Source organism: Mauremys reevesii, linkage group 24, assembly GCF_016161935.1.
Source record: "Mauremys reevesii isolate NIE-2019 linkage group 24, ASM1616193v1, whole genome shotgun sequence".
Classification (NCBI taxonomy): domain Eukaryota; kingdom Metazoa; phylum Chordata; order Testudines; family Geoemydidae; genus Mauremys; species Mauremys reevesii.
The window spans coordinates 12,191,475-12,210,918 of record NC_052646.1 but is presented as its reverse complement, the minus strand read 5'-3'; the positions used below and the strand labels follow the sequence as shown (position 1 = coordinate 12,210,918).

The 19,444-nt window shown below is 59.7% G+C and overlaps 1 protein-coding gene across 6 annotated transcripts in view; it reads left to right on the top strand.

The window, feature by feature from the left end:
* Nucleotides 1-12,314: 12,314 nt before the first annotated feature.
* Nucleotides 12,315-19,444, top strand: part of GRAMD1A (GRAM domain containing 1A) — a 29,152-nt gene continuing 22,022 nt past the window's right edge. For 3 of the 6 annotated variants that reach the window (XM_039513372.1, XM_039513374.1, XM_039513371.1), the window contains exons 1-2: nt 12,315-12,417; nt 19,230-19,431. In XM_039513372.1, coding sequence (XP_039369306.1) covers nt 12,410-12,417; nt 19,230-19,431 — 210 coding nt within the window. In that variant the 5' untranslated portion in view covers nt 12,315-12,409. Of the gene's footprint in view, nt 12,434-19,229; nt 19,432-19,444 lie in introns of all 6 variants that reach the window. The other 3 variants (XM_039513376.1, XM_039513373.1, XM_039513377.1) reach the window with 3 other exon arrangements.

Sequence of the window (19,444 nt, the reverse complement as noted above, 5' to 3'; positions counted from 1 at the left end):
TCCTGGCCTGCCTGGCAGCACTCATGTCCGCTCTTCCTGGCTGTAAATGGTGCATTGCAGTGAGGAGCCCAATGCAGACCTGGCAGCACAGCAGCAGCCAGCTGACCTTGTCCATGTCCCCAGACCTTCGGTGTCCAGCTAGACGAGGCTGTAGGCAGAGTTCTGACGGGGCACATGCCATAGCCAAATGCCCTTGGTCTGAGCTTGTATCGTGGAGCCCAGCAAGAACTCTGGGGCTGGAGAGATGTGATCTAAACACATGCACACAGCCACAGAGCACAATGCCAGCGAGGGCGGGAGAGACCCAGAGAGGAGACTGAAATCAGCCTGGATGGAGAAAACCTCACCTTTGCTCTTGCTGGCCAGGTCGGCTTTGCCAGTTCAGTACATTCCCATGATTGACACCACCCCTAGCAGCAGGGGATGCCCTCCAGCATCTACAAAGCCTCTGGTTTACCTCTTCAGCTCCAGTTGGGCTGCTAGTGCTGAGGCAGATGGCACCTCCGGGAAATCTTGGAGGTCACTACTTGCAGCCAGACAGAAGCAGACCAAGGGCCAGCGCCTGAGCACAGAGATCCTGGGATCCCCACCACCTGTCCCAGCACTGCCCAGGCTCCATCACACGCACAAGCGCTGTTCCCTGGCTCCCTGTTTTCACTATAAATGTATCTCAGTGCTGGATGCAGGGGCATGCACAAGGAGGGCAAGCAGGGGCACAGGCCCCCCAATAGAACTCCTCTGGCCCCAGGCAGGCCACATTGCTCCTGAATGCTAAGGGATGTCTCCCCTGGTCGGGGTCCATAGTGGGCTGGGAGGTTTCCAATGCTTTGGGCAAACCAGGGTCTGTGGTGGCTTCCGAATAGAATCTGTTCCAGCCCCTGACATGTCCTGGGAGTATTAGCAGAGATCTCGTGTTTATCAATTCTGCTGCAGCTCAATGGCTTTGGCATGGCTCTGGGCCACATCCCCAGAGTGCTCCCTCCCCAGAAAATTAAAAAAAGAAATAACCTTTTGAGTGTGGACACGAGGCAGCCCTTTGCCAAAAAACAAAAGCAAAAAAACCTTTAGGTATATTGGAAAAACATTCCCATGTAGACAAGCCCTGATATTATTTTTAATAGCACCATATGGTAGCTCCCAGATGTCTGCTTCACCAAAAAATCCTCTTTATATAAGAAAAATAAAGTAGAGCTAAGCAGAATTCCCAGAGCAAAACATTCAGTTAGTAGCTTAGTTGCTGTCATGCCTTGAATTAGCTCTGGTATATCACTAAGTGGAGAAGAGGCTGTCCATCTAGGTGCCAGAGAACTAGCCATTTCTAGAAACAATCACTTAAGATGTCAAGAAATTTTCTCTAAACTTTGCTCTGTTGGGCCATTGGAGCAGTTTCTATGGGGTAGTTGAAGTCCACAGTCCAAACATTCTGCCCCAAGGAGAGGATTCTGGCTCTGCCATGCGGCCAAGCGAAGAGTCTGACACAGCTTGTCCTCTTCATCCCTCCACTGCCTCTGAGGGTCCCCGGTGAGCTGAGGGGGCAGAGGAGGGGCTCACACAGCCAGGCTGGAGTCAGTGAACACTTTTGCCTTTGGGGAGCACAGTGAGTTCATATGTTCCTCTTCCTCCTTCACTGGCTCCCGGCCACCGGCTTTCCCCAAGGGTGGTCTCCTCACAGCCTGGTCCCTGGAGCCCTGGCTCCCAGTGTTGTTATTTATTCACTATGTACCATCTTCTTTTGCACAAGGGGGGTGGGTGAGAGTGGAGCAGCTGGAGTGGCAGCGCCAGGCGGCTGAGGCTGGAGGCAGACCTGCTGCTGAAGGATGAACCATGCACCTGCCAGGAGAACATTCAGCAGCTGGAGCCCAAGATACAGGAGGAGGCCACCAGGATTGGGAGCAAGGCAGTGGGAGCCATGGAGGGGAAGCTGAGGGAGGCAAGAGATGCTGGAGAAGGGCTGTAGAGGGAGAGCCAGCAGGACTGCAGCAGAGAGCTCCAAGCTGAGGGGGAGATAACCAGACACCCCAAGATCTGTCACACATCCTAAGGGCTTTGGCATCATTAGCAAAACTCTAAGGCAGAGGTTCCCAAACTGTGGTTCATGACACATCTCTGGGGGGTACACAAGAGAAATTGTGAAATGGGGGATTTTATTTAACTATTTTATTTATTGCATTTTCATAACAGGCTACTCAGACAAAGCTTAAAACATGTGGGAATTTGTTATATAAAATATGGTAGTTAATTTACTTCAAGATGTACCAAGGAGTACACAGAGACACAGACATACAGAGCCCTCACCTCCAATCACGAAACAGTGTGGGCTCAGTAGCCCAGCAACTGTCCAGAATAACTGACCCCAGAACTTAGTCAGGGTTTTGTGGTTTTTTTTGGTTGTATACATCACATTGTAACTAACAATATCTGTACATAACAGTGAAATATGGACAGATGGCTCAAAACGGTTAGTGTGAAGAAGAACATACATATCAGTGATGAGAAGGGTGGAGTACGTGGGCAGCTGGCATCTAAAAGGTATCTAAAAGGGTGTCATAAGGAGGAGGGAGAAAACTTGTTCACCTTAGCCTCTAAGGATAGAACAAAAAGCAATGGGCTTAAACTGCAGCAAGGGAGGTTTAGGTTGGATATTAGGAAAAAGTTCCTAAACTGTCAGGGAGGTTAAACTCTGGAATAAATTGCCTAGGGAAGTTATAGAATCTCATTTCTGGAGCTATTTAAGAGTACATTATATAAATGTCTATCAAGCATGGTCTACACACTATTTAATCTCACCATAAGAGCAGAAAACAGGACTCAATGATCCCTCAAAATCTCTTTCAAGCTCTAGAATGTATGAAACCAGAGATATATGCACAGCTAGTACATCTGCTTAACCAAACTACCCACAACCCCTTCATATTATTCAATTCTCAGTTCAGTGAGGAATGGAACCCATGGCCCTTGCCTGGTGAGTCTTACTACAGTGAGGGTGAGTTCCTTCATCAGAAAATGCCAAGCACAGTCCTACTGTCCTTGATTCACATAACCAGGGTAACAACACTTTATTACTCCTGCCCCAATAACAAAGAGACTGGGGATCCCACAGCAGCCAAAGTGACCATTTGGGCAGGCAGGCCCATCATGTTAGGCAGGGAGGGTGTGTCCATGCAAACGAGATCAGCCCTCTGAAGTCCTTTTCCACAGCTCACCACCAGATGTCAGGGTAGAGTTCATTCTGCTTACATAGGTGTTTGATTCTTTTAACCAGGTTTAACTCTCATGTCTTTCTTTTATCTTATAAGCAGGGCCGGTGCAACCATTTAGGCAAATTAGGCGGCTGCCTAGGGTGCCTAGTGGTTGGGGGGGTGCATAAAAGCCCACTCAGGCGAGGAGGTGGAGTGGAGGTGAGCTGGGGGGGGCATGGGGAGGGCCACTTGCAGTTACGGGGGGCGCACAGGGGAACTGCTCCCTGCCCCAGATCACCTCCACTCTGCCTCCTCTGCTGAGCACACACAGCCCCCGCTCTTCTCCAATGGGCCCCACAAGCCTGGGAGGGGAGGAGACTTAAAGCGGCGCCGGCGTGCTCCGCGGAGGAGGCAGAGCTGGGGTGGGCTCCCCAGGCAGGGTTAGCTGCCGTGAGTCTCCCCTGGTGGGGTTAGCTGCTGTGGGGGGATGGGGGGGAGTCTCCCCAGTGGGGTTAGCTGCCGTGAATCTCCCCTGGTGGGGTTAGCTGCTGTGGGGGGATGGGGGGAGTCTCCCAGTGGGGGGCTGTGGTGGGGGGCTGGGGGGGGGGGGCTGCTGCTGCAGGGGGTGGGGGGGGGGGGGGGTGTGGGGGGGTGGGTGGGGGGCATGAAACTTCCTTGCACTGCACCTACCTTGCTTATAAATATAAACCTAGATATTAAATATAAAAAATTGGTAATAATTATTTATTTTTAAGATCTATTATTTTATATGATATTGGGTATGTGTCTGGTCCTTTGGGATGAAGAAACCTTTGTTTGATGAAATTTGTTTTTTGTAATCAATCATCATGTCTGTCTGTTAGTGTTGTGACTGTTGAATCAATGGATGAATATCTGGATGCAGTTCTTGCTTGTCTCACTTGCCAGTGTGGTGAGACAGAAGTTTACTTTTGTTGCTGGCTTAGTATATATTATGGAAGAATAACCACCAGTTTTGGGGGGGTGTTTGCCCTATTTCTCAGCAGTTTGTCCTGAATCTGGTATTCTCTGTTGTGACCCACAGAGACACGGTGAAACTGCTGCTCTATGGTGTGGCCCAAACCTCAGCCTTCTCTCCACCCAAGAGCTGGTCAAGATGTCCATTATGGATGCACCCTTTGGCCAGCCTGCAAAGATCTTTTGGCCCCACCCTGACATCCTCTGACTGGTTTGGTCTGGGAAACACTTCCCTTGTAGCTGGAATAAATACATTTGCTTTGCCCAGAATGTTAGGGATCTTTATTTGCTGATTGGGGCATGTAACTGGCTGCCTAAGTCAGGTGATATAAATTCCTTTCACTGATTGGGGAACCAGACCTTTATAAGGCAGGTGTGTGCATTGGTTCCCCCAGGGTGGGGCTGGGGGAGGACACTGGGAGCAGAGTGGCCAGAAATATGTGCTCAGGTTAAATCCTTTTCCTGGGGTGTTTTGTGGAGGGCAGAGCTTTGTGTTCCTCTCCCATGCCTGCCAAGCCAGCTTCAATCAGAAAAGAGCAGCTCGTATGGGGTGTGTGAGATGCTGTCCCATGCAGTGACTCTCCCCCAAAGGTTGTCCCAGCATGGCTGAACTCTCCACTGGTGGTGGTGGTAGCAGGATCAGATGCTGCAGGGGGATGGGGCTTTCCCAGCGGGTCTCACTGTAGGATGATGCGAGGGCCATGGCAGGGGCCACGAGAAATGCGTGACTCCAGTTGTCTCGCAGCCTCTGAAGTCTGGGTGCTGCCTTGTTGCTCAGCACTATCCGTGAAACACACAGATTGAGTGGCCATGACCCGGCACAGACCTGGTGGGACCAGACAAGCCACAGTAGAAGCCCCAATGATGGCAGGCCAGCACATCCCAGGCACTTTGCTATTGTACCAGCTGGATCCTGCTGCTTTGCACATCTGTGGAGGGCTGCAGATGGGGAGGACAGTGTCAGTCTGACCATCTGAGCAAGGCGTTGGCTGGCATGCTCAGCCCGTGCGTGTAGCTGTCTGTGACAGTCAGCAGGAATTAGACAGTCTGGGTCAGCTGAGCCCAGAGGGCTCTTGGCCCCTCAGATCCAAGGGATGCCTTAAGATCATGCCTGGCACATTCCAGGATGGAATCAGGAATGAATGGGAAAAAATTGATGCATTGGAAATCAGGCCTGACTGAGGTGCTGGAACAGTTTGTATAGTGGGGAGGGAGTCATTGCACCAAACTGTAAACCCTGTATATGATGGAAACTGCTTCAAGCCCAGCAGCATCCCTGGTTCCAGCACCTCTGGGCCTGACTGATGGACAGAATAACAAGGGGCTTGAATGATCCACCCCCACTGCCTTTGGGGGCCTTTTGAGAGGGATTGGAGTGGGAGGGGCAGTTCGGAGTGTACACTCCTGCACAGAGTGTGTTGCTTCTGGAGCAGCAGTGACACCCCATGGCCATTTTGGGGTCCATTGTATTGAATGCAGTGCTCTTGTGTTATTGTGGGTCCCCTTGCTGGGAGGGACGTGGTGTGAGGCTGGGCAGCTCACAAGACCAGCCTAGAAATGTGCCCAACAAGACTGGACTTTGGGGACAATGCAGGGGCAGGGCATGGGCAGTGGGTATCACAGACTAGGGGACCCAGACTGCCAGGTGTGACCCTGCCAACACTCCACCTCAGGCCCTCTCCTGCTTCCCACTCTTTTCCTGTGGCCTGGGCTGGGGCTGGGCTGCAGCTAGGGTGGGCTGGCCTGTGGCCAGGGACTTGGGGTGGCTGGGGCCAGTGCTCACACCTCACACCGCCTGGGAGCACTTGGGTGGCCCAGGACGGGGTCAGGAAGCCTGGCGGCCACAGTGGGAGGAGGTTTGGGCTCTAGCGGGGAAGGGGAGCAGAAGGGCTGGGAGAAAGTCAGGGCCTTGGGCAGAAGGGGCGCGGGCCAGCCTACCAGAACTGGAGGTTAATGTGCTGCCCATGGGCAGGAGATTATGGGGGGGTTGGAGTGGGTAATGCAAACTCCCCACCTCTGGTTACGCTAACTGCCAGGCTTTGGCCTGCTACCCGGGGGGAGGGGTGCCTAGCGGTTGGCCCCTCAGTCCCAGAGACTCTGGCTCTGCACTGCGCTCCCCTGCCCAGACTGGGTCCAGGGCTGAACTGCAGACATGGTTGCAGCAACAGGGAAAGCTGAAGGCCTGACCTGGCATTTCACACAGTGCAGCAGGAGAGTTACATTAAAAAAATAGAAAGGTACAAAATGAACATGAGCCCCATTGACTGGATTAAAAACTGGCTACCCACAGGCTCCCCTATGCCCCCCTATATGCCACCCCCATCAGCCCACCCCACAGGCTCCCCTGTGCCCACCTGCCTGCCCCACCCAGCCCAGCGGCTCCCCCGCACTCCCTCAGCCAAGCCCACCTCCACAAGCTCCCCCTGCCTTACTGGCCCTCAGCCCACCCTCACAGGCTCCCCTTTGCCTGCTCCATGCTGCCTAGTGGCTCCCCTGAATCTCCCCAGCCCACCCCACAGGTTCCCCTGTGCCCCTCCCCATTCTGCCTCACCCTTCTGGACAAGCTCCTTGCTGTTGAAGTGGTGGGGGTAGTGGTGGCGGCTGGGCAGGGGGCTGCCTGGGGAGCAGGGGGTCAGGTGCAGAGCAGCAGGTGCGGGTTGGTGCTGGCATGAAGCAGGGCAGGTTGCTGCGCTTGTAGCCGAAGTGCTGGTGGGCTGCTGGTGCCCCCAGGAGGAACCCTGAGCCACTCAGCACCTGAGCTGCGGTCCTGACTTTGCCATGGTGGGTGGGTGGGTGGGGCACATGGGGCAGATGTGGGGAGCCAAGCAACCCCTGTCAGCCCAGCAGGGAGCTGATTCCTGTTCCTCAGAGCCTGGGGGTGGCAGCTGCTTGGACTGCTCATAGGACAACAGGAGTGTCACCGCAATGGTGCCTATGGCAAACAGGCCTCTGCTGGTTAGGTCCCCAGGCCCGCTCAGGCCCTGGCCTGATAGCACCTGGGCGGGGACCGTGGAGGCCAGTAACCCTGCAGCCCCCATGTGTAAGAGTGTCAGGACTCCCGGCTCAGGGCTGGACATGTGACATCTGGTGAGGGCAGCTGATGCCAGGGGACTTGAGGGGATGTCCCCTCCTCCAGAGGTGGCTGCATCTGTGAGCGTGGGCTGGAGGGTGCTTTGAGGTCCGATGGGATGGAGGGCATGAGGGAAACATACAGACTCAGCCCTTGGGGGTGCCAGCTCCGATCCAACCCCATGGCAGGGGCCTGGCTGGCTTGGAGGACAGGGAAAGAGGCCTGGGGACCTGTCCCCTGTAGGAGGCACCGGCTCTCATCCGGCCCCATGACAGGAGACTGGCTGGCTCAAGGGATGGGAAATGGACCACTGGGACTTTCCCCTGCCTGGCCTGACTGGGTCTCTCCCTGTGGTGTCTGCAGAGAGCCGGGTGCCTTGGCACCGTGCCCTTGGAGCTGGGTGTGCCGCCCGTGCCAGGCTGATAAGGGTTGGGTAATCTCAGGAGGTGTTTGCCGATGGCTTGATTGTATTGCAGAGCAAACACAGGCTCCGCTCACTCCCTGCTGGGCAGTGGATGAAGCGCCTGCGACATGTCCAGCTCCTGTTGCCCCTGGGTGCCCCCCGCCAGGATCTGGGGAGGGAAAATGGATCCAGGGGCCATTGGTGAGGACATATTGAACCACAGTCTCTTCAGGGACTGAAGGGTGAGAGACAGTAGACTGAGACGTCCCAACAGCTCCCGGCCAACCCCATTGCCTGGGCCTGGGGAGGGATCGTCCCCTCCAGTCTATTCCCTGGGGTGGGGGGAGAATCATCCCCTCCAGTCTATTCCCCGAGGGGAAAGTCGTCCCCTTCAGTCTATTTCCGGGGTGGGCTGGGGGTTGAAGGGAGCGCGGGGGAATTGTCCCTTCTGCTCTGTTCCTGGGGGGAAGCAGATTGGGGCTCAGGGACATGCAGGGTGGGGCAGGGGGCTCAGTGGGGCACTGTGCTGAAAGGAATGGAGTGGGGGGTCATTGGGGGAGCTGTGCTGCAGGGAACAGGGCGGGGGCTCTCAGTAGGGGGCGCTGTGCTGCAGGGAACAGGGCGGGTCTCTCAGTAGGGGGCGCTGTGCTGCAGGGAACAGGGCAGGGCTCTCAGTAGGGGGCGCTGTGCTGCAGGGAACAGGGCGGGGCTCTCAGTAGGGGGCGCTGTGCTGCAGGGAACAGGGCGGGGGCTCTCAGTAGGGGGCGCTGTGCTGCAGGGAACAGGGCGGGGCTCTCAGTAGGGGGCGCTGTGCTGCAGGGAACAGGGCGGGGCTCTCAGTAGGGGGCGCTGTGCTGCAGGGAACAGGGCGGGGGCTCTCAGTAGGGGGCGCTGTGCTGCAGGGAACAGGGCGGGGCTCTCAGTAGGGGGCGCTGTGCTGCAGGGAACAGGGCGGGGCTCTCAGTAAGGGGCACTGTCCTCTGGCTCTTGGAGCTGGCCCCAGAGCTGTACTGTCTGACCCACTTTGAGTGAGAGGCTAATTCACTCACTGGCACCCATGGGCTCTTTCCCAGATGCAGGTGTTTCCTTGGCACCTCAGATCAGCACTCCCGGGTTGCAGCAGGGCCTGCCAGGCTGGCCAGTCCTTAGTGTTGTTTGTATTATGTACGGCATTCTCGTTCCCTCCCACCCTGAGTTAGTGTCGTGCTGCTGTTCCCCAGCTGCCTCGCCCAAGAGGTGGCTGCATCCCAGTGCTGGGCAAGCTGCCCCACATGGATCAATGCCACCAGCAGATCCCTTGCTGCTGTGAGATGTGTGAGGCTGAGGCATATGCAGGGTGACCCTGAGTTGGCGGTGGCCAGTGGGAGGCAGCCAGCCTGGGGGAGGGGCTTGTGCCATGGGATAGAATTGGGTCCCACAGGCAGCACAGGGGCATCGCTCACCCCCTCCCAGATAGGGTGACCAGACAGCAAGTGTGAAAAATCAGGACGGGGGTGGGGGGTAATAGGAATCTATATAAGAAAAAGACCCCAAAATCAGGACTGTCTCTATAAAATCGGGACATCTGGTCACCCTACTCCCAACTAAGCACTGGGGACACACTGGCTGGACAGGCAGGGCACCCAGAGACCGGAACTGGGTTTTAGTGTGTTAATGAGAGTGTGTCAGGGTGTGTGTGGAGAGCCTCCGGACACAGTGTGCATGGCAGCATGTGTGTGTGTGTGTAGGGCCCCTCTGCCTGTTGGCATGGTGGTTGTTCAGCATGTCACTGTGTGACAAAGTGGGAATGTTGTTGATGTTTTCCCTGAATACTGAGGTGTGCCTCGGTTTCCCCTATGTGTTACTCAAGTATCTAGGTGGTGGGACACATGTGTGTGATCATTACAAGGACCCCTAGAGGGCAGGTCTGATTGCTGACAGGCTTCAGAGAACCGCCCATAGTATGGCCTGACAACTGTTGGCTGGGCCCCCTCCTCTGCCAGAATCAGCTGGAGGTGCTGGAGAACAAAGAGACCAGGTGACCTGCTGGTCAGGGAATGAGACGAAGGAGAAGGGGCGATGGTCCTGATGGAGGCGAGGTAGCTGGAATGTCAGTTTCCTGTTTTGGGACTCATGGGAAAGGGCACCAGGGCCCTAGATGCCCTTCCCCAAGATGGACTTTGCTGAAAGTTCCTGCTCTCTGTGCTAACAAGCTCTGTTCTATGCTGTGTTCCCTTGACTAATAAACCTGTGTCACTCGCTGGCTGAGGCCCTGTGACTGCGGAGCTGGCTGCATGGTCCCTTTGGGGACATGTGAGGCTCACCCAGGTGTCCTAGTGGGGTGGACTCACTGCAGGGAGCTCAGAGGGTGACCAGGGGGCTGGATGCTCCAAGGTCTGACCCAGGAAGCACCAAAGCTGCAGAAGCTTCTTGCCCTGGAGTAAGAGCGCCCTGACAGGGAGACGCTGCACCAGAGTCTGGGCTGGCTTCACTTAGAACAGTTCCAGAGCACCGAACCTGTGACTCCTGGACACAGTGTGAGTGTGGGCTGCGTGGCAGCATGTGAATGTGGCGAGCCTCTGCCCATTGGCAGGATGGCTGTTCAGCAGGTGTGTTGCCACCAGCTGAGATGGGGCTGCTCAGCCCTAGGCCAGGCCTCCCTGGGCATGGGTTGTGCTGGGGGATGCTGGTTTCCCACAGTGCCATCCCGGCCAGAGCCCCGCATGGCATGGCTGTGTTCTCCCTTTGAGGTGTGGGTACCAGCTCCACTGGTGGGGCATTGGCTGCTCCCAGCAGCTGTCTTACCCAGGCACCTACTCGGGCAGCAGCCACGCTGCCAGCCACCAGCCTGCACCACACTTCCTAGTCTGGAACTGATTGTTTCCACCCCTGCCTGGAAGAGTGGTGCCAGCTGAAGAGCCATGTGGTGGAAGCGTTGCCAGCCCTGGGGGCTTTGCTGCTAGAGGCCAGGGCCCCAGGGACATGGTTGAGCTGGGGGCACTGGCGCTGTCCTGCTGGGACATTCCGGGACGGCTCTGTGGGGGCTCCAGTCCAGGCACGCCAGCAGATCCTCCCTGGGGCAGACTAGGTCCCGCTGGGTTTGTCCTACTTTACCTGTGGCCCCTTCCCCTGGCCAGCATCATGTGCCCCCCATGTGACACAGGGGGCAGCCAGGATGGTGACAAGGATCCCCTCTGGCCTGGGAATCGCTCCGTACTGACCTCCCTGCCCACACCGCGGCTGGGGGCAGCAGGAGCTGAGTGCAGCAGGGGACAGAGTGAAGGCTCAGGACTGGGGTGGTGGGATTGAGGGTATGGGGCTGGTGGGGAGGGTATGGGGCTGGTGACGGCACAAGGCTGGGGGAGGTGAGGGTGCAGGACAGGGGGCAGTGGAGTTGAGGGCAGCAGGGCTGGCATGTGGGGATAGCAGGAGGTGAGTGTGCATGATTGGGGGCAGCAGGGGTGAGGGCATGGAGCTGAGGGATGGCAGTGGGTGAGGATGCAGGACTGGGAGTGGCAGGGTTGAGGGTGTGCGGCTGAGGGTTGGCACGGGGTGAGGACACAGGGCTGGTAGTGACAGAGGGTGAGGGCACAGGACTGGTTGTGGGTACAGGGCTGGCGGTGGCAGGGGTTGAGGGTGCAGAACTGGAGGCAGCGGTACCGGGGTCAGCAGGGTTGAGGGTGTGCAGCTGAGGGGTGACAAGGGCTGAGGACGCAGGACTGGGAACGGCGGGGTTAAGGGCATGGGGCTGACAGTGGCAGGAGGTGAGGGCGCAGGGCTGGCGGTGGTAGGGGATGGGGGTGTGGAGATGGACATGGTGCATACCAAGAGCTGGGTACGCTTGTGCTGCTGGATCCAAGCCCTGCTCGCTGGTCTCCCTGGCTCCAGGGGCATCGCCCATCTGGCCTCCCTGGCTCTGGGGGCATCGTTCCCAGGGCAGGGCTGTGCTGAGGCCAAGCTGGTGCCAGCGGCTGGGGGAGCCCCATGGCCAATCTGATCTGGGCGAGGTGCTGCCTTTGCCTGCCTTCCCCAGGGTTGTGCACCCCACCCCCATCCCAGCGCCTCAGGAGGGGCAGGGAGCAGAGCCCCTAGGGTGTGTGCAGCACCTGGCCCAGAGGGCCCCGCTCCCTGCTGGGTGCTCTAGAGTCAGACCCCAAGAGCAGCCCCTCCGTGCCATGGGGCTCGGTGCGTGCCTGGGGGGCTCTAGGGGTGCTGCTTCTCTCCCCAGTGACACCTGTGCTTGTTGTGGGGCGGGGGAGGGGGGCTCGATTCATGGCCGGGAGGGTTCGGTGCGTGGCCAGGGGCCGGGGTTGGGTGCGCAGCAGGCGGGCCAGTGATGGGGGTCAGTGTGTCGCTCGGGGGGGCTGCTCTCCCCAGTGACACCTGTGCTTGTTGTGGGGCGGGGGAGGGGGGCTCGATTCGTGGCCGGGGGGGTTCGGTGCGTGGCCGGAGGGCCAGTGATGGGGGTCGGTGAGTCTCTCGGGGGGGCTGCTCTCCCCAGTGACACCTGTGCTTGTTGTGGGGCGGGGGGGGGAGGCTGCCACCCAGGAGGCTGGAGTAGGTTTGGGGGGTTCTCCTGGAAGCCTCCACTGCTTTCCAAGGGGATGGGGGCGCTTCCAGAGCCAGAGAGAGAACCCAGGCGTCCTGGTGCCCACCCCGCATCCTTTGTGCAGCGGGCGGAGCGTGGAGAGGGGGAGGGGAGGAATCCGCCGGGCCTCTGTCTCCTTCCTCTTCCTCCGCGGGGAGGCAGGGCTGCCGGCCGGCCGGGCCGGAACACGGGCCATGTTCGAGTAAGGGGGCGCCGGGGTGAGCGGGGGGCTGAGGGCTGGGAGTGTGGGGTGAGCGGGGGATGGGGGCGGGGAGTGTGGGGTGAGCGCGGGGATGGGGGCGGGAGTGTGGGGTGAGCGGGGATGAGCGGGGGAGTGGGGTGAGCGGGGATGGGGGCGGGAATGTGGAGTGAGGGGTGGGGTGAGCGGGAATGGGGCTGGGAGTGTGGGGTGAGCGAGGGGATGGGGCGGGGAGTGTGGGGTGAGTGGGGATGAGTGGGGTGAGCGGGGATGGGGGCGGGAATGTGGAGTGAGGGGTGGGGTGAGCGGGAATGGGGCTGGGAGTGTGGGGTGAGCGGGGATGGGGCGGGAGTGTGGGGTGAGCAGGGGATGAGCGGGAGTGTGGGGTGAGCGGGGATGGGGCGGGAGTGTGGAGTGAGGGGTGGGGTGAGCGGGAATGGGGACTGGGAGTGTGGGGTGAGCAGGGGATGGGGGCGGGAGTGGGGTGAGCGGGGATGAGGGGTGGGAGTGTGGGGGGAGGGGGGAGGATGGGGTGAGCGGGGATGGCGGTTAAGGAAGTGGGCTCTGGTATTTTGGAATTGGGGGGAGGGGTGTCTGAGAGCCAGGACTCCTGGGTTCTCCCTGGCTCTGGGAGAGGAGTGGGGTCTAGTGGTTAGAGGGGGAGGGCTGGGAGCCAGGACTCCTGGTTTCTCTCCTGGGCGGTTATTGCTCTGTCCTCCCTGTCCGAGCCCCCCAGCAGTCAGAACCCTCCTTCCCTCTCCCCGGCAGGTTCCCAGGCTCTGCCGAGTGAGTCCCCAGCCCTGAGCCCGGCGCTGCCCGGTGCCCTGCGCTGAGCTCCTGGCTGGGGATCTTGGGCTGGGCGCAGGCCTTTGGCATCTGCTCTAGCCCTGGGGGTCTGGGTAGGGCCAGAGAGCAGCACCTGTAGCACCTTCCCCTTCACTCAGCTGAGTCGGACGCCTGGGTCCCTCTCCCAGCTTGATGCCAGCTGTCTGAACTCACAGAGCTGCCCTAGGACAGGGGTTCTCCCCCAACATCCCCCCCTCCATGCTATAAAATCTCCATGGTCCAGCAGTGCCACAACAATTGGTTTTCTGTATATACAAGCCAGGGCCACGTTATGGGGTAGCAAGCAGTCTAGTGGATCCCCCTGAAACCTGTTTGTGCCCCCCCAGGGGGCCCTGGTTGAGAATCACTGCTCTAGGAATCTGTTTGTGAAGCAGTGCCCGGGGCCATGGGTGCCTGCAGCAGGCAGATCCCAGAGAGCCTGGAGCCCGGGATGGCTACGATGCCAGAATCCCATCAGGCACTGCAGGAACAGGGCAGGCCAGGCCTCGCCAACCCCCAAATCCCTCTGCAAGCACGCCAAGGGGCAGCAATTGGGGCAGGGCTAATGCCCTCCCATGGTGGGTGAGGGGCCTGGGCATCTTGAGTGTCTGTCCTGACTGCTCTGTGCTCTTGGAGATTCCTGGGAGGGCAGGGGGCCCTGCACTCAGGAGTCTCTGTGCCCAGCTGGGACACAGCCTCTTTAACAGGCTGGGTGTCAGCCCCTTTAACCCAGGCTCGAGGGGCTCCGAGACAGGCGATGCCCATCTACCCCTTCCCTCTGTGCTGAGTAGAGGGGCATCGGTGGAAGTGGGGGGAGCCCGGGGCTGGGATAGCAGGGGCTGCAGGTCAAGAGTGAGGGGCTCTGGCAGAGAGGAGTTGGTGACTGTTTAATATGAGTCCATGTAACTGTCCAGCTAGGAACAAAGAGCATCGGCCACACGCACAGGCTCTGGGACTCTGTCCTGGGGAGCAGGGACACTGAAAAGGACTTGGGGCGGGTCATGCAGCCCTGGGTGCGCAGATGGGAATCTCCAGGAGAGCAGGGAGGCAGAGCTGTCCTGCATGGTCTGACCTCCCATGGTCTGGAGGTTCTAGGCCTGGGCTGAGGGATGCTCTCTGGGCTCCCCCCCCAACATCAGATGGGGCCGGAGGTTGCTGCTGGCAGTCACTGGCCAGGCAGGCAGGGCCGGCTCCAGAGCCCAGCGCGCCAAGCAGGCGCGTGAGGCGGCATTGTCCCGGCAGGGCGGCATTTGGCTCCGGCGGACCTTCCGCAGTCATGCCTGCGGGAGGTCGACCGGAGCCCCGGGACAAGCGGACCTGCCGCAGGCATAACTGCGGCGGATCCCCTCTTCCCGCGGCTCCGCTCGAGCTCCCGCAGGCATGACTGCGGCGGGTGCGCTGGTCCCGCGGCTCAGACGGAGCTCCCGCAGGCATGCCTGCGGATGCTCCACCGGAGCCGCGGGACCATCACACCCGCCGCAGACACTTCTGCCCCGGCCGCGGGACCGGGGAAGGGCGGCGCAGCGCAGCGCCCTGCTTGGGGTGGCGTAATTTATAGAGCCGCCCCTGCAGGCAGGCAGCCCCTCAAGCCCAGCCAAGCTAGCAGGATCTGCCCCATATTTACCTCCCTCCAATGCCAGTTGGTGCCAGGTCTTGGCCCAGCCCTGCTCCTGCAGCCAGGGGCCCCATGTGCCAGGGCTGGGACCGGCAGCATCTTGCTGCTTGTGATGGGCCCCAGAACCCCTGTCACTTTGGGCCCCCAGGAGCCACCAGAGTCCTACAGCCAAAGGCTTGGCCCAGCTGACAGCAGTGGCCAAGGGAATCTCGGGTCCTTCTGGACCCTGGTAGGTGGCCAGGGAGTGGGGGCTGGGGCTCAGCAGGGGTGCTGTCCCTGGCAGTCAGAGCCAGCCCGAATGCCTCAGCTTGGCACTAGGGGGCCTGTGCTGCAAGGGGTGGAGAGGTCAGCAGGGGGTGGTCTCCCCACAGCTCAGCACACACACACCCCGGAGCCCCAGCCACATTTCCTGCAGCACAGTGCCCCATAACAGTGTACGGAGGCATTGGGGCCAGTGCTGGCCATGACCCCCTTCCTGCTTGGCCTGAACCCAGCCGGCAGGAAGGCGTGGGTGGCTCATGCTGCCCCTGCCCCCCTGCCCTGGCTGTTCTGGAGGGTCTAGGCCCCCTCCCCCTCATGCACTGGCCCCCAGCAGCTGTCGCAGTGTAAGGCTGGCCCTGGCCATATGTTGGGGGAATGGGGCGGAGGTGACAGCAACCAGATCTGGCGCTGCCCAGGAAGTAGGGCCCCCCATGCTGCCCTTGACACTAGGCTGAGTCCCAGGTGGCCAGTAAGTGTCGGGCACGAGGGGACAGGGGGGGGGCATGTGATGGGGAGGGTGAGAGGAGTTTTAGAGGCAGCAACATTGGCCAGCCTCATCCCTGTCCCCAGCTCTGCCTGTGCCCCTCACTCCTGACCTGCAGCCCCTGCCACTGCCGTTCTGGCTCTTTCCCCTGGGTTCTGCATGCTGGGGCCGGGCTGGGGGTGGACAGGGGCAATGGAGCCATTTGGCTGCACTGGGGAGTGGAGTCGGGATGGAGCTGAGAACAAAGAGCCATTTGTGAGATGGGTGGGTCGGCTCCAACTCAGTCCCACTGCACTGGGCTGGAACTATCCCTCATCAGACCCACAGCCCGTCCCCCCGGGCTGGCACTACCCCCCGTCAGACCCACAGCCCGTCCCCCCTGGCTGGCACTACCCCCCGTCAGACCCACAGCCCGTCCCCCCTGGCTGGCACTACCCCCCGTCAGACCCACAGCCCGTCCCCCCTGGCTGGCACTACCCCCCGTCAGACCCACAGCCCGTCCCCCCTGGCTGGCACTACCCCCCTTCAGACCCACAGCCCGTCCCCCCTGGCTGGCACTACCCCCCGTCAGACCCACAGCCCATCCCCCCCGGCTGGCACTACCCCCACGTCAGACCCACAGCCCGTCCCCCCCGGGCTGGCATTACCCCCCGTCAGACCCACAGCCCGTTACCCCCCGGCTGGCACTACCCCCCGTCAGACCCACAGCCCGTCCCCCCCGGCTGGCACTACCCCGTCAGACCCACAGCCCGTCCCCCCGGGGCTGGCACTATCCCCCGTCAGACCCACAGCCCGTCCCCCGGCTGGCACTACCCCCCGTCAGACCCACAGCCCGTCCCCCGGGCTGGCACTACCCCACAGACCCACAGCCCGTCCCCCCTGGCTGGCACTACCCCGTCAGACCCACAGCCCGTCCCCCCGGGCGGGCACTCCCCCCCGTCAGACCCACCGCCCGTCCCCCCCGGCTGGCACTACCCCCGTCAGACCCACAGCCCGTCCCCCAGCTGGCACCTCCCATCAGACCCACAGCCCGCCCCCCGGCTGGCACTGCCCCCCGTCAGACCCACAGCCCGTCCCCCCTGGCTGGCACTATCCCCCATCACACCCACAGCCTGTCCCCAGCTGGCACTACCCCCATCAAACCCACAACCTGTCCCTCCCGCCCCGGGCTGGCACTACCCCCCATTAGACCCACAGCCCGTCCCCCCCGGCTGGCACTACCTCCCGTCAGACCCACAGCCCGTCCCCCCCCGGCTGGCACTACCCCCCATCAGATCCACAGCCCGTCCCCCCCAGCTGGCACTGCCTCCCATCAGACCCACAGCCCCTACCCCCCCGGCTGGCACTGCCCCCCGTCAGACCCACAGCCCGTCCCCCCGGCTGGCACTATCCCCCATCAGACCCACAGCCTGTCCCGCCCGGCTGGCACTACCCCCCATCAGACCCACAGCCCGTCCCCCCCGGATGGCACTACCCCCATTAGACCCACAGCCCGTCCCCTGGGCTGACACTATCCCCATCAGACCCACCGCCCGTCCCCCCCGGCTGGCACTACCCCCGTCACACCCATGCCCTCCGGCTGGCACTACCCCCGTCACACCCATGCCCCCTGGCTGGCACTACCCCCTGTCAGTCCCAAGGCCCCCCCCCCCCAGCTGGCACCACCCTCCATCAGACCCACAAGCTCCCCTCACCTGTGGCTCTGCCTCCTTGGGGGTCTCTTCTCCTGCTCTGAGCTGTCCCCCCATTTTGGGCATCCCCAGGTGCCCCCTCTGGAATCAGAGTCATGTCACCCCATGGGAGAAGCATTTCTTGATTCTAGTCCCTAGCCCCAAGAACAGCCCTGTCTTGAGCTGGGGGCGGGGGGTGATGGGATCCCCAGGGTACAATCTGGACCTGGGGTATTGCTGTGCCCCCTTCACTCTCCAGCCTGGGCTGTCTCTCAGGATGCTTTGCTAGAGACAAGCAGCAACCCACCCCCCTGTCCCCCCATCACTCAGCACAATAGCAGGTGGAGCCCCGCACCCAGCTAGGTTGCATGAAGGTCACTGAAACTTTCATGAATCACACAGTGAAAGGCACCAGCCAGTTCCCTCTGGCTCCCCGAACTCCCCCCCACCCCGGAGCTGTACCATCCTGCCCTGGGCAGAAGTATAAGTTTATAACCCAGGCCGCCCCTCCCTCAATATGGGGAGGACACGCAGCAGCTTTTGTATCCAAGCTGAGGTTCCCCAAGCACTTCAAGCAAAACACATTGTTTTAGGTAAAATATAAAACAGGTTTATTTACTACAGAATGATCGATTTTAAGTGATTATAAGTGGTAGACACAAAAGGACAGAGATGGTTATCAAAGAAAATAAAAATAAGCACACAACCTAAATCTTAACCCTTAACACACGTGGCAGTATTTTCAAGCACGTTTCTCACCCCACTGGATGTTACAGTTCATAATTAAGGCTACAATTTAGGCACGGGTATTTTTAGTAAAAGTCACAGACAGGTCATGGGCAATAACCAAAAAGTCACGGCCAGTGACTTGTCGTGACTTTTACTAAAAATACCCCTAACTAAATGTTAGGTGCTGGGGGGGTGGCGGAGTGCTCCAATCGACGCTGCTGCTGGGGCGCGGGTGCTCCAGCGTCGCTGCTGCTCCTGGGGGTGGGGGGCAGTCTGGAGCCCTGCTACCGCTGCTGCTCCTGGGGGTGGGAGTGGCCTGTGGCCCCACCACCACTACCGCTCCTCCTGGCAGGGGCAGCCTGGGGCACTGCTGCTGCTCCCGGACCACTGCTTGGGGCAGCGCCTGGGACCAGTTGCTTGGGGCTGCCAGAGCAGCGGCTGATGCGGCTGGCCCCAGGGCTGCCCCAGCTGCTCGGGCCGCCCTGGGGTCAGCCGCACCAGCTGCAGCAGCTGTGGAAGTCCCAGAGGTCCTGGAAAGTCACGGAAATCACAAGACTCGCAGCCTTATTCATAATAAACAAGTTTCTCCCTTAAACCTGGGACCAGTCTCCTCTGCTGAAGTTCTTTGTCTTCTCAGGTCCTTGTTGCTTCCAGGGGAGGAGAAAGGCCAAAGCATGATGCCTCTGTTCCCTATTTTATATCCTCAGTCCATGTGCCTGGAAGACACTTGCCCAGATGGGTCCTGGTGCGCTTTGCTGAGTCACAGGGTTGAGCGATCCCCTGGTGTGGTGCTTGCACAACTGTTGTTGAATTGTAAATCGCTTGATTACAACCCCCCTACTGATTAATGGTCGATTAACACCCTCCTGAGCTGGGGTCACCACCGTATAGTACAGACTCTCAAACTTAGAACATATTTCAATAACAACCATACAGCCCAATCTTATAACTTCATACACACTAACAATATACGTATTTGAACAGAACACGGGGTTTCATATGATATCATACATGGCATGGTTTGTATGAACTAGCACAACTATATATGAATGATGACTCTGGGAGTTACAGGGTGCTATTTTGAGGTACAGTGTGCCACAGGCAAAGATGGGGAGCAGGGAATGAAGGGAGGCACTGGAGGGCTAAGGGAAGGGAAGTGAAGGGCTCTGGGAGGAATGGGGAGGGGGTCTGGAGGAATACATGGGGCCCCCCTCACTCTGTCTTCCCCCAGCACAGGCAGCCCCTCCCCCCGGAGCAGCCCTAGCAGCTCTCCGTCCCTGCGAAAGCGTCTACTGCTGCCCCCCCGGACCTCCCCTGAGCTCCCTGCAGATGCCATGGTGGAAAAGAGCACAGAGAGTGCCCCAGATCGGGGCCCCTTGTCCACCCCCCTCAACTACCCACTGAGCGCCAGGAGTTTCATCCGCAACAACAAGGTGAGGGGGGCTG